The 13,598-nt window shown below is 40.4% G+C and overlaps 1 protein-coding gene and 2 long non-coding RNA genes across 10 annotated transcripts; 1 reads left to right on the forward strand and 2 right to left on the reverse strand.

The window, feature by feature from the left end:
- The first annotated feature begins 708 nt into the window (after positions 1–708).
- On the forward strand, positions 709–6,391 carry LOC4329118 (WD repeat-containing protein ATCSA-1). Of its 8 annotated transcripts, none has more exons than XM_015771668.3 (10): positions 709–1,101; positions 3,349–3,773; positions 3,933–4,190; positions 4,303–4,462; positions 4,551–4,726; positions 5,105–5,342; positions 5,474–5,628; positions 5,703–5,792; positions 5,875–5,946; positions 6,101–6,391. In XM_015771668.3, exons 2-10 carry the CDS (start codon positions 3,621–3,623, stop codon positions 6,158–6,160), a joined length of 1,362 nt encoding a protein of 453 aa, XP_015627154.1. In that variant the 5' UTR covers positions 709–1,101; positions 3,349–3,620; the 3' UTR covers positions 6,161–6,391. The 8 variants fall into 8 exon arrangements, 7 of the variants coding, with proteins under 7 accessions (XP_015627154.1, XP_066163920.1, XP_015627155.1 ...); XM_066307823.1 differs by having other exon boundaries at positions 3,946–4,190; XM_015771669.3 differs by having other exon boundaries at positions 3,353–3,773.
- Positions 6,392–7,423: 1,032 nt separating this feature from the next.
- Positions 7,424–8,538, reverse strand: LOC9269180 (uncharacterized). The gene is made up of 3 exons (XR_010739535.1): positions 8,370–8,538; positions 8,161–8,207; positions 7,424–8,072 (listed from the first exon to the last, which is right to left on the reverse strand). It is a non-coding gene; the product is annotated as an uncharacterized lncRNA (long non-coding RNA).
- A 561-nt stretch (positions 8,539–9,099) lies between these two features.
- Positions 9,100–9,901, reverse strand: LOC136351204 (uncharacterized). Its single transcript, XR_010739218.1, has 3 exons — positions 9,827–9,901; positions 9,690–9,752; positions 9,100–9,177 (listed from the first exon to the last, which is right to left on the reverse strand). It is a non-coding gene; the product is annotated as an uncharacterized lncRNA (long non-coding RNA).
- Between the last annotated feature and the right edge of the window lie 3,697 nt (positions 9,902–13,598).

Consider the following 13,598-nt stretch of genomic DNA (forward strand, 5'->3'; position numbering starts at 1 on the left):
AAAAGAAAAGAAGATAAAATAAAAAGAGAGTGGGACCCACGCCTCTCCCTCAGCGCTTGACTCATCTTGGACCAGCTTATAGTCGGGCCCCATTAAAATATTTCATTTGATATAATTGTATTTTACGATGAATTGTTGACCGTTGAGACTTGAGAATTGGACTTGATAAAAGTTTGAAGCTCAGTTTAAAAGGTTTTTTATTCCGATAAATTTTCATTACCGTATCCGCGCCTGTTCGTTTTTGTTCGGTATCGATAATATTTGTTTCCGGGGTTTCCTTTTTCGATTCCGATTCTAAAAATAATATGAAAACGAAAATAATAAAGATGGTTTTCGTTCCGTTTTCACCTCTAGACTGGATTAGTATGAAATGAAGAAATTCGCTATCCTAGTGGTAAAATCTTTTAAAGTCTTACGAATTGAGTGCTAGACTCTTAGGCTGTGTTCGGACGTCCATTGTCCCAACCTATCTCCCTCGTTTTCCGCGCGCACGCTTTTCAAACTGCTAAACGGTGTGTTTTTTGCAAAAAGTTTCTATACAAAAGTTGCTTAAAAAAATCAAATTAATCCATTTTTGAAAAAAAAATAGCTAATACTTAATTAATCACGCGCTAATGGATCGCTCCGTTTTCCGTGCTACTGTTCCAAGTTGGGAACAACCCATAGCGAACACAGCCTTAAAGTTCAGCGTATTAGATTGTACATAATGAAATTTCTCCCACACCTCCCAACCCAAATCCGTCACCCGCCGCCGCCGACAAAACCCTAGACCCGCCCCGCCGCCCCCCGCCCCCCGCCCCCCGCCGTCGTCCCATCCCGCCGCTCCCCCACCGTCGTCGCATCTCGCCGCCCCCCCAATCCATCCTCCGGACTCCCCACATCGCCGCGCCGGCGCCCACATCGTCACCGTCGACCGTTCGACACCGCCGCCCTCCTCTCTCTCGCACTCATCCCGTCACCCCGACGCCGCCGACTCCTCCCTCCTCCCTCATCGCGCCTTCCTCTACTCGTACCACCGCCGAAACCCTAGACCCGCACCGCCCTCGACCGCCGCCCGTCGCATCCCGCCTCCTCCCCGAGTCCGCGACAACTATTCCCAAGGTTGGTGTACTCCCCGTCCTCTTTCTCCTAGGTCTCTAAATCTGCATATTCACATGTTAGTCTCATCCGTATGGTAGTTTTTTTTCTTTGGTTTCATTGCCGTCATCCGTAAGTTGACATTTATCGTCAATCTTTCACTGTAAAATTGTGGCTAGGAAATGGTGTGCCTCTGATAGTATGTGAGACAAACCTATAAATTAATAGCCGCACAAATAGAAAAAAAAGCAGTTGTCACAGGAATGCTTTGGTGCCGTTTCATTATTCCTGTTCTGGCTATTAGAATTCATTTGGCTTTTGCCACTGCAATTGGCCATATTCTTACTTCCAGTGTCCTTTGGTAACAATATTAGCTCAATGCACAATTCTGTTTTTCTATTGATTAGAATGATACAAGGTTTTTTTTTCAGGTCATGAACAAAATGCAGTTGCACTTTTACTTGTTTTATTACTAATTCACTAAGTTTAAGTCACTTTTGTTCTGGTAGATATATTTCCTTAATCTGTACTCATTTGTTGTTTGATGACTCTAATCGATGATCATTTATGCACATTGTGACTTTCTAGCTTACCATTTGATGTTATGGTTTAAGGCACAGAGGAGTAGCGAAACATGATCCCCTTTATCTAGAAGTCACTAAGTCAGTGAGCCCCACCTTTATTTGTGAAGACTACTTGTTAGCTGTTACTTTGTATTCAGGATTGGCAGTTTCAGTAACAGCTTTAGGCTTAGTTCGTTTCCCCTCGTTCCCAACTGCCCACTCTCGTTTTTCGTGCGCATGCTTTTCAAACTGCTAAACGGTGCGTTTTTTACAAAAAGTTTCTATACAAAAGTTGCTTAAAAAAATCATATAGATCCAGCGTCATATATACAAAGATGGTGGTAGTATAAATTTAGTTAGTTTTATTTCGATAATAAAACGAACGAGCGATATCGTAGCGAACACTCTTCGTTTAACTTATGATATTCTATCAAGCCCATTTAAACAATGATATTATAACGAAACACTTCTCTATCTCTGCTATTATAAAAATTGAAGATGTTTTTATCGGTATTTTGGTACGTCATCCGTGTTTGAGTTGTTTTTTAAGTTCGTACGCTTTTAGAAATACAGATATGTGTTTGAGTTAGATTTTAAGCTCGTTTTCTTTTGAAAATACAAAAGGAGTCGTATAAGAAATCTTTTTTTTAAAGAACACTCACATGCTAACTTGAGATAAAAGTTGGACTTGTAATTGTAGCTTGTGATTTTCTTAAAAAAAAAATCCAAGCGAATTCCTATAGTGAATTTTATCCTATCTAAACCGTATAACAATAATAATGTTAAAATAGTATTCACCCATTGCAATGCACGAGTATTTTTATAGTATATGTAAATTTATCAATGTTCACACCACAACTCATCATTCATGATTAGCCAGAGACAAACATCCATCAGGTGCCCCATGAGGCCATATGTGAGTCGAACACGGGACACGGGAAGATCCGAGCAGTCATAAATCAACACGGATTGAAACTGCCTAATTCAATGGAAGCTTCCAAGCGCAGCCGCCGAATCCTCCATCTCCGGTCAGCATAGCTCCCGCTCGGCCGCGCCGCTCATCCCTCACCGGCACACCGCACCGTCCTCCACCGCTCGCCGTCGCCGCCGAGAAGAGGGACACAGCTGCCGTGCGCGTCCGAGTGGATGTGGTGTGAGGCGGCCGGGTTTGAACTAGCCAACGTCATATATACGAAGATGGTGGTAGTATAAATTTAGTTAGTTTTATTTCGATAATAAAACGAACGAGCGATATCGTAGTGAACACTCTTTATTTAACTTATGATATTCTATCAAGCCCATTTAAATAATGATGATATAATGAAACACTTCTCTATCTCTGCTATTATAAAAGTTGAAGATGTTTTTGTCGGTATTTTGGTACATCATCCGTGTTTGAGTCATTTTTTAAGTTCGTTCGCTTTTAGAAATACAGATATGTGTTTGAGTTAGATTTTAAGCTCGTTTGCTTTTGAAAATACGAAAGGAGTCGTATAAGAAATCTTTTTTTAAAAATCACTCACATGCTAACTTGAGATAAAAGTCGGACTTGTAATTGTAGCTCGTGATTTTCTTAAAAAAAAGTCCAAGCGAATTCGTATATAACAATAATAATGTTAAAATAGTATTCACTCATTGCAACACGTGTATTTTTATAGTATATGTAAATTTATCAATGTTCACACCACAACTCATCATTCATGATTAGCCAGAGACAAACATCCATCAGGTGCCCCATGAGGCCATATGTGAGTCGAACACGGGACACGGGAGGATCCGAGCCATCATAAATCAACACGGATTGAAACTGCCTAATTTAATAGAAGCTTCCCAGTGCAGCCGCCGAATCCTTCTCCATCTCCGGTCAGCATAGCTCCCGCTCGGCCGCGCCGCTCATCCCTCACTGGCACACCGCACCGTTTCTATCGCCCGCTGTCACCGCTGAGAAGAGGGACACAACTGTCGTGCGCGGCCGAGTGGATGTGGTGTGAGGCGGTGAGGCGGAGGGAACGCGGGGAGCTTGGGGCACGGCGCTTCGAGACCGCCGCCCGGGCGCGCCGCACCGCCTCACTCGCACTCTCCAACCGCAAGGAGTTCACCACCCCGCACAACGGCGCCGTCAACTCTCTCCAGGTACACCCCCTTCTCACTCCCTCACTCCCCTTCTCCTTCTCTCACCTTAGTGGTTTAGATCAATTTGATTTGTACACCCTGTAGATGGAATCTTGCGTATTTGGTGTGCAATTCCTGAGTCGCTCCCGCTGGTGTTTTGTAATTTGACAATATGGTCAGGTTGATTTGATAGAGCGGCGGTACCTGCTCTCGGGCGCATCGGATGGATCAGCCGCTATATTTGATGTGCAGAATGCGATCGAATACGAAGCTGGGTTCATTGCCAAGCATAGGAGCATTCTCCTTGTGGACAAGCAGCATGAAAATGGCCACAAGTTCGCGGTATCTATGGCCGTATGGTATCCTGTGGACACTGGGCTGTTTGTGACAGCTTCTTTTGATCAGTATGTCAAAGTGTGGGATACTAATTCGACTCAAGTATGCTTTCATCTGCTTTGTCGATTGCTAATTTTTCTTTTGTCTTGCCTCCTTTGTGGTGGCAATGGTGTGATCCTGATGTTCTGATTTTTTGCCTGGTTTTCTTTTCTAGGTCGTAATGGATTTTAAGATGCCTGGAAAAGTGTACAGTGCAGCAATGTCCCCAATTGCAACAACACATATGCTGATCGCTACTGGAAGTGCAGATGTTCAGGTCCGTTTATGTGATATTGCTTCTGGAGCCTTTACCCACACGTTGTCTGGTCATCGTGGTTAGTTGCTTACTTCTAGTGTAGTGATGAAAATATGCTTGCTTTGTTTGTATGGTTACCACCTTATCCTTGGTATCTGACATGTCAGATGGTATCATGTCTTTGGAGTGGTCTACTTCAAGTGAGTGGATTTTGATGAGCGGTGGTTGTGATGGAGCAATACGATTTTGGGACATAAGACGAGCTGGATGCTTTCTTGTTCTTGATCAATCACGGTCTCAACTAGGAAGGCGGCCTCCTTTTCTTGAGGGCACCTCAGATAAGGTATGGTCACCATTATCCATCACTTACATTTGTTTTCAAAATATTTGGTTGCAACGCTAAAGCTGGACTTCCACTTTTATTTTCTGCAAAAGCTTCAAAAATGTTGCAGCTTTAAGTAAAACATTATGGTTGTAATGCTACAGATCAATACTGTCAGCCTTCAAGTAAAAGCTGATTTCTGCGGCTATTAATTTATAGGTTTGTCTCACATATTAGTGTCAGTATATAGGTGCTATGGATCAGTTTAGTGCTCCAATTCTTACAATATAAGGTCTGCATACATTGTTTCTTGTTGATTGTTGTGCCCTAGAAATGACGCGCAAACTCATTGATCTAGTTGTGCAAATGATCAATGTATTCATTTTTAATTTTGACTAGGATCCTTTGAACTCTTTACAACCTTCATCTTCTTCAAAGATTTACTCTGCACAGCAGAGGACAGGCAAGAGTAAGAAACAGTCACACAAATTGCACAAAAGTCAAATCCCTGGACATGGACATATCCAACAGAGATTGCACCCTGGTTTGTCTTCTAGTCAAAATCGTGCAACGGCGCATTATGGTGCTGTTACGGGATTAAGAACAACTACAGATGGGATGTACCTTCTTAGCTCAGGTTGATTGAATTTAATTGCTATTTCTATGAGCATTCGATTGCTATTGCTTGAAAGGAATTATTGCCTATGGCTATCTTCTTGTTATGCCTGTATGCAGTATGCATTAATGATTGTTATCCTCTCTCTTCAGGTTCTGATTCTCGCTTAAGACTTTGGGATATTGATTCAGGCTGTAATACTTTGGTCAATTTTGAAGCTATGCGATTACAGACTAGCAAACCACTACAATTAGCTGTCACTGAGGATCCATCACTTGTATTCATCCCATGCATGGCAAGCATTAAGGTGTGGTCATTTTTTAGCTTCTCAGTTTGGACGCTGAATTTTATACTTCACCTTGTGTTGCCAAATTCATGTAGGCGTACAATTTATGGTCTGGTATGACATTTCAAACATTCCGTGGGCACTATGAACCTGTTAATTGCTGCTACTATAGTGCACAAGAACAAGTAAGTCTTCCCTCTACTCCTATCCTCTGTTAACCCTGAATGTTCCCGCATCAATACCATTGCTGAGTCTTTTGGAATTCAGGAGCTTTATACTGGCAGCAATGACAGGCAAATTCTTGTGTGGTCTCCATCAACTCCAGCATTTACTGAAATGGTATATTTTCTATTTCTTGTTATCATATATCTTTCTGTAGAATTTTCCTACATCCTATCAAATTCAAATTTCTCAGGAGTAGTCGGGCATATTGGGATATTATTGCATAAGCTTTTTTAGGCATTTGATTGTTAGCACTGCTAAACCTCTGCAGGAAGATGATGGCAAGAGGCAAATGGATTTTGTAGTCGATGAGGATAACTGGAGCGACTGAGAATTATGCATGTATAGTTGTATTGTACACTAAGAACATTGACATTAGGGATGTTAACAGGCCATGTTTTTTTTTCTTTTTTTAAGGGAAGCCACGTTTATTACTATTGTACAGTACTTCATCCTGCAGTTTCACCCGAAATATCACTTTGATAAAGACAGCTAAGTGAAATGTAAATATGCCAAATTCTCTCTCCAATAATGAAAATGCTCCTATATCGTGTTTACCCAACTGTTATGATATCGTGTTAACAAAGATACATCAGATCTTCTCTTTATCTGGTAAGGAGCAAGGACAGAAATGCTCCTATGTCGTAGGGTCGTGCTCCCTACGAGAACTTGAGCACAGCAGCGAAGAAATGCCTCAACACATTGCTGTTGATTTGTTTAAAAAAGCTTCGACAGCCTAACAACTCAACAATCCTTAAAAAGAGTAGTACATATTATGAAGCAACAAGGCTGTATGACTTCCAAAACTTAAACAGCGATGCATGAAATCCCACCTAATATCGTGCAGTTTTTTAGCTGCATCAATAATCTGTGCGATCTTACATATGTTACAGGAAATGAATAAGAATAGCTATCAATTACAATTACAATTACAACAGATTTTGCGAATCTGGATCGCCAAAGGCACATATTGCACTTATTTCAGAGTAATGTGGAGGAAGAATCGCATGGAGTGACAATATTTTCTATTTTCGAACCAACATGCAATGAATTGCTGGTCCCAAAACACAGAGAACCTCGCAGCTCAGGTAAAGCTTCAGTCCATAAGGCTATACAGCTCCGTCGGGAGTTCCAAAGATAGGCCCTCTTTGAAAGATTAGCCCAGGGCTAATTTTGAGAGCTAATGTTTAGTCATGAATTGGTAGGCTAAACATTAGCCTAGGGTGGTATGTTTAGATCCATGGGCTAATTCAAGGCTAAAAGGTGGAGAGAGAGTAGAAAGAGAGGAGAGAGAGAAGGAGAGAGAGAGAGAGCTGCTTTTTGATGGTCCCCACACGAAATTAGCCCCATTAGTACCCCTTAGAGGGGCTAATGTTTTGAGGGGGGCTAATTCATATTAGCTCAAAATTAGCTCACCTGTTTGGATCTCTGAGGGCTAATTTGAGGCTAAAAGGTGAGGGCTAAATATTAGCCCATGAACCAAACAGGGCCATAATCTGTTATATTGCAAGCACAGTGCAAGAAGTTAATACATATAACCCAAAATGGACATGGTGATCAAAATAACAGTAGAGGAAAGAAACGGATGAAACATACCACAGCATGCAACAGTTTATTGTGTAGATGGACACATGCAGATTTTCCTGATATACAAGGAGATTCCTCAAGTGTGCTCTTGTTCCTTAGATCCTCTGACACCGGATAATGCCTGCAGCACCTCCATAGCACAACCATTTCTCGCTACCTTTATTCATGGTCCATCTCAACCGATGCATTGCTACAGCTTTAGGAGGAAATACCTCAAAATTTTCAGGGGATTCGCTACCCCTGCTGGTGCTTGTGCCAAAGTTCTCTTGCATTGAAGGAGCAGCTAAAACTATGGCACCAGTTTCTTGTCCTTCATCAGGTTCATCTTGTTGACCATCTCTGATGCTCGGATTTATAGCACAATTGCATTCTGTATGGTGGTTAAGCAGGCATGTCAGGTACAAGCAAAATGATACAAGTTGCAGGTGACAGCGATTACCTGAGTTGGTAAGAAGTTTCCCTTCTTCTATAACATGCAATTGAGCTACATCTTTGCAAGTTTTAGTAGCCCGTTTGGTCTCCAGAGGAACATTTGACAAAGGAGAGTTTGGTAATGCGATACCAATTTTAATGGTTGTTCCCTCTGATAATGAACCACAAAGAAAATATGGTACACGGTTTCTCCCAGGTTCCTTTTCCTAGAATCTCGGAGTAAGCTACAGTAAGTTGAATATTTATTTAGCAATGTTATAGAGAATCACAATAGCATGCATAAATCAATAGTTTATGTGCTGTTTAGTTTACCTCAAAGCAAACAGCAGTTCCATCAGCCACACAATAAGCCGCATAGCCTGGATATCAGCAAAACAAAATTACAAATTCATGAACTATCATGAATATATATTTGACATTTTTACTCTGCTCAAATGTGTGGAACTAAATATTGATATAAGGCTATAACCAATATTCCGATACTTGACATCTACTATGGTTGGACATGAGGTGAAATGCACCTGTAATTTCTGAGGCATGGACACTCCAGATCAAATATTCAGGCAATTGATAGGTAGAAACACCCTGAGTTTTCGTTCCAACAAATGGCCTTCCAGTAACAGGAACATCATTTGCGATTCTTAACAAGCTAACGAACTTTAATGCGCCATCTTCCAATGATATGACAATACCTCTGAACACAAAGATAAAAAATATAACAGTTAACATTACCATTCTAGTAAAAAGGGTATGTCTGGCATATATACACACAATATCACCATGAATGAAACAATGTGGTCTATTTAATCACGTCTACTTTGATCCAGTAATACATCAAGACCATGTCCAGTGAAGGAAGCTTGCATCTCATTTAGAAGGTACGTGGGCAAATACAAACATTTATATTAATAATTATGTAAACAAGTGCAAATAGAGCGTTTGCAAAAAAAAAGTGCAAATAGAATTACTTAAAAAAATACGCTGATGCTTTAATGGAACTAATTATATAAACAAAGACAATATCCACCTTAGCACACACTAACGGAGAAGTACAGGCCCTATGAACATAAATTACATGACTAAAATAATTGTCAACATTCTAGCAAATATGGTTTCTAGTATGTGTTCCAACATTAATGAAAACATACATCTCCATTTAAAATTAGTGCAGTGTTTCAAAGACAAGGAAAACAACGTAAACACCGTGTTAGTGAAGAAAAACAAGTACATTTAGTGCTTAACAAATATTACCTTGCATCCTTCAACCATTGAAGACTTATTACGGCCCTTCGAGCAGTAGTTAACTCCCAAAGATGACGATATGGATCTCTGCAGCAAAGATATCTTATGAGATGCACTAAAATTCCCAAATATTACAAAACAAAAACGGTAGAAAACAATAGCAAATCCAAGGGGGCTGTGACAGGTAGTGATTTAACCATAACAATCAGTATATTCATAGCCAAACATACTGCAGCTTCTAGAACAAGTTTCTTAGTGCCCATTGAAAAGCTAAAGAAAAAAACCGTATATCGCACTGGATTCATAAAGAAACTCCTACTGACATCATTGGTCCATGTGATAATAACATATTCTGCATATCGTGCCTATCTTTTGTTTGTTAACTCGGAATTTTTACCATTAGGAAACAAACAGAAACAAATATGAATGGTTCAGAAATTGGGAGGTGCCACGAATTCAGAGAGGAAGGGGGAGAGACTACCCTCAATGTTCAGACCTCTGAGGACCCATACATAATATTAGAAATTCATGCAGGATAAGAGAGTAGTTCGAAAGATGTTTTAAACATTGCTTCAGTTCACAACAAGGCCAACACCTACCTTAAATCCCCGAATTTCAGACCATCCTCTCCACCAGTGACAAAGGTATTCACGTTTTCCTTACTGATAGAATGACAAGAGTCAAAACTCAAAAATTATCTTTTGGAATAGACCAGAGTAACAGTACAACTGGCTACCTCACAGATGGTGCCCACGACACGGTTCTGATGGGAGCAGATTCAGCAGTTACACACATAAAAGGTTTTGAACCTGTTTATCAACAGAACACATGATTTAGTTTTGTTTGAAAACAGAACAGAATAAGAAAAGCGAAGATTTGGGAACTCCAGTAACTGGCTGCTTTTAAACCAGTAAAGCAGTTCTACAGTCAGACATGTTGTCGGTAAAGCAGTTCTTCAAACTTCCAACTTTTCCATCACATCAAAACTTTCATACACACACAAACTTTCAACTTTTACGTCACATCGTTTCAATTTCAATCAAACTTTCAATTTTAACGTGAACTAAACACACCCTAAAGCAACCTGGAATATAAAAAAGTCAATCACAGAACTTTCAGAACAGCAACTTGAAAGACTCAAAGGTCACATGATTTAAGATAAGAAAATAATTTTGTTGGGTAAGGAAAAGGTACCGTTCCATCGTGACATCCCGCTAATAACATATCATGAGAGGGTGACCAATCAACTGTCAAGGGAATGCTGTTTACCATTATAAAGAGGCAATGGCTTCAAAATTAAAGTTCATGCTGAGGAATTTAGAAATATATCCAAACCTTCCACCTAGTTTGAGCTACTACTAGCAAAAAAAAAAAAAAAAGTCTACAGGTCCAATACCTTTGTCTGTTCCCGCACTTTACTTAGTTCATTCTAGGTTTTCGGTGCCATCGTCCTTTGCTATGTTATATCTAGGTGCATGCATTTCCCTTTATAACATTTTCGTTTGGAAATACATGTTAGCTTGTTTTGTTGTCATTTCATTTAATAACAGAATACTCCAGAAAAAAAACTTGTTAGACTAGCTTAGTAAGGTTAGCATTCCTACAATCCTATGCATATATTTATTTATCTTTACATAGAAGATTAAACATTTGTTTTCATTATTTGTGATCAGAAACAAGCAATGGGTCAAATTTATAGAAATGGCATGCCAAAACTTTTAGAAATTTTCCCAATTTTCTAGCTTTTTTTTTTCACTATTTTCCACATTTTTAGTAAACAATTTTTTTTTGAAATTTCACATTGGTTTCTTGACAAAATCAATCGGTTTTCGATACAAACAGATTGATGTTTTCACTTCCAACTGTCGATAAGAATTTCAACGTTTCCATTCGAAATTTTGGTAAAGCCAATCGATTTTTGACACAAAGACCGACCGATATGAATTTGTTGGTTTTCAATCGGATTTCGTGAAAACCAACGTGCTGCCAGCGTTTGGCATGGAAGGTGGTATCGGAATTGTGAACCCTGGTGGTGGCCATGCTGGTGATAGCCTGCTGTGCTGTTTTCTCTTGCAAATCTGATCCTTGCATCAGGCTCCAAACCGATTACCATTCATATTACAGCTAGATACTCCATGTGTTGGTTCGTTTTGTGGCAAGATTCTTCAAATAGAAGTATTACTGGTACATGCATGTATACTGATACAGCAATGGTGCTAGCAATGTGAACAAATCTTACCTACTAGAATATGTAGATGAAAAAGAGGTCTGTTCATTTTGCCTAGATACCTAATAGCACAGGTAAAAGCCTTCTACTTCGAACCCATAAAACACATAAGTTCCTCATTTGAAGTCACATCTGCACCGGATAGTTAATTGGTTACAACATGTATGTTTTTCGGATCATGCAAAACAGTTTCGTCCTTTGAATCATTAGAAAAAGAAGAGTACGAAGCAGAGAACACTAGAAACTGTAAAAACAAACTTGTATAAAATGACATGTTCACTTCTTCAGCCGATTTTCCATGCTTTGACATGTGCTCTTTCTTCCCATCTGTTTTTCTCGTTCCGTTCATTGTTGTGGCCTCACCAGAACGGCCACCATTATTAGAAGTAGACTCATTGCTACTGCTCACAGCCTTCACTTTAGCTGGTAGGCCTTTCTTCTTGCCATCTAATCTCTGCTCCTTGGTCCCTATTGTTGCAACAGGTGGGCATGATTTTCTTCTTATCCTGCCATTTTCTATTTTCTCACCTACATCCAATGCTGGCGCACGGCATGTAAATATAGATCTTGTTGTGGTCAGATTCTTCGGTGCATTGTAAGGGAGTTCAGGTTTCGTCACATTCTTGAGTCCACTTGTGGTACTGCCTTGGCTTGCGTACGTAGCATCTGTCAGAGTGTTTCTTGTTTGCATTCCTACTTGCTGTAGAAACTGTAGGTGCAGTTGCAGCAACAGGTTTGCCTGCTCATTATGCCTGCGTAAGTTGATCTCTTTTCAATTGTGCAAGGTTGGTTATTCTCAGTGGAGATGGATGGTGCAGCCCGTCTGAACAAGTTCTTTGATGATGAGTCAGGTGTGGGTAACCGATTTTTTTTTGTTGCCTTTGTCCTCCCAGAAAGCTCTCATGGATAAAGTCAAGATCAAGATAAGCTCTTCGATGAAGAAACAAGTTCTATTTCAGACGCGCTACATGACTGCTTTTGACACCTTTTTCATGTTGGTGAGCTGGCTAATTTGGAAGGAACGCAATATCAGAGTTTTCGACCAAAGAAGCAAGACGGCTAAGCACCTTGTGGCAGATATTAAAGAGGAAGTTGCAGTTTGGAGAGCTGCGGGTGTTTTTCAGTGTTGTGAGGAGTAGCCCGCGCCACCCACCCCCCCCTCCCCCCCGGTTTCTGCTCTCCAGGGGTGTTAGTCCCCGGCTCGACAGTTTAATGTTGTGTAAAATCTATAACTTTCCCCTTTCAATCTTAATGAAATTTGGTCGGCTCCTTCGCCGACCCGGCAAAAAAAAAAAAAAAAAGAAACAGGTTCTAGAAATGTGGTTTTCAGTTGAGGAGAAAAGCTGCATCTGGGATTTTTTTTTTAGATGTAGGATAATACAGAGCAGATAGTATACCCTGGAAGCTGAAGGTTTAACTGGTTGAGGGATAGGTTGCTTCTTCTGGAAAATCATTTGAGAGGAGTTGGTTGGTTTCCGTCTCTATGGAAAGAAACAGTGGTGTAACTGGAGGCGTCTTCAGCCTGAAACGAGCTGTGCTTCTCAAAAATAGTTCCAACAACACAGGTATATGATCTAGAACAAGTGAATTATAACCTACCTGTCATAATCATGCTTCTCATCCACTGTTATGAGGAAATCCTCCTTCCCTGATGGGGCTTTGCTGGTGTGGCCACCCATCACAGATTCAGATTGAGAGGAATACAAAAACTGCAGTGAGTTTATCCATCTTTGAATCACGCCTAGACATATTAAGAGATTGTGAATATGTCCATAACATTTCTGACAACATGTGTAGGAAAAATAGAAATGCAAGAGGCAAAGATCTCACCTTGGATAGCATCAAACTCAACAGAGTACTTGTGTTCCAGGAGGTTAATCGATATTATCTTTGTCACGCTTTTACAGCTCCCTGAAGAAAACTATGCTCTCATATTTCTCTTTATAAATTGCAGAGGGGACCTTAGACTTTTGCTCATCCCAGAAATCCTCCTGATGCTGTTCATCTTCAAGAACAAGCTATATGTTCGCTGCAGAAAAAGAATACAAAGATCACCAGAGGCATGGAGACTGCGCCTAAGTCACAAAGTTTACGTGAATACTACTACTCTAAAGAATACTACTACTCTCAATCAGCAGTGCAGATCTTGGGTAGATGTGGCCAAAGGGATGGCTGACGAGGCTTCTCTTTGGCATAAAGCAAACCCAGCGATTCCTGCGCTGCAATTCAGGAGGGAGGGTGTGTTTAGTTCACGCTAAAATTGAAAGTTTGATTGAAATTG

The sequence above is a fragment of the Oryza sativa genome, chromosome 2 (genome assembly GCF_034140825.1).
Source record: "Oryza sativa Japonica Group chromosome 2, ASM3414082v1".
NCBI lineage: Eukaryota > Viridiplantae > Streptophyta > Magnoliopsida > Poales > Poaceae > Oryza > Oryza sativa.

Bases quoted from the DNA above. Each gene is read 5' to 3' on its own strand.
- LOC4329118 (XM_015771668.3), top strand. From the start codon at position 3,621: ATGTGGTGTGAGGCGGTGAGGCGGAGGGAACGCGGGGAGCTTGGGGCA. The intron at 4,463-4,550 runs GTTAGTTGCTTA...CTGACATGTCAG, and splicing joins CACGTTGTCTGGTCATCGTG to ATGGTATCATGTCTTTGGAG. The intron at 5,343-5,473 runs GTTGATTGAATT...CTCTCTCTTCAG, and splicing joins GATGTACCTTCTTAGCTCAG to GTTCTGATTCTCGCTTAAGA.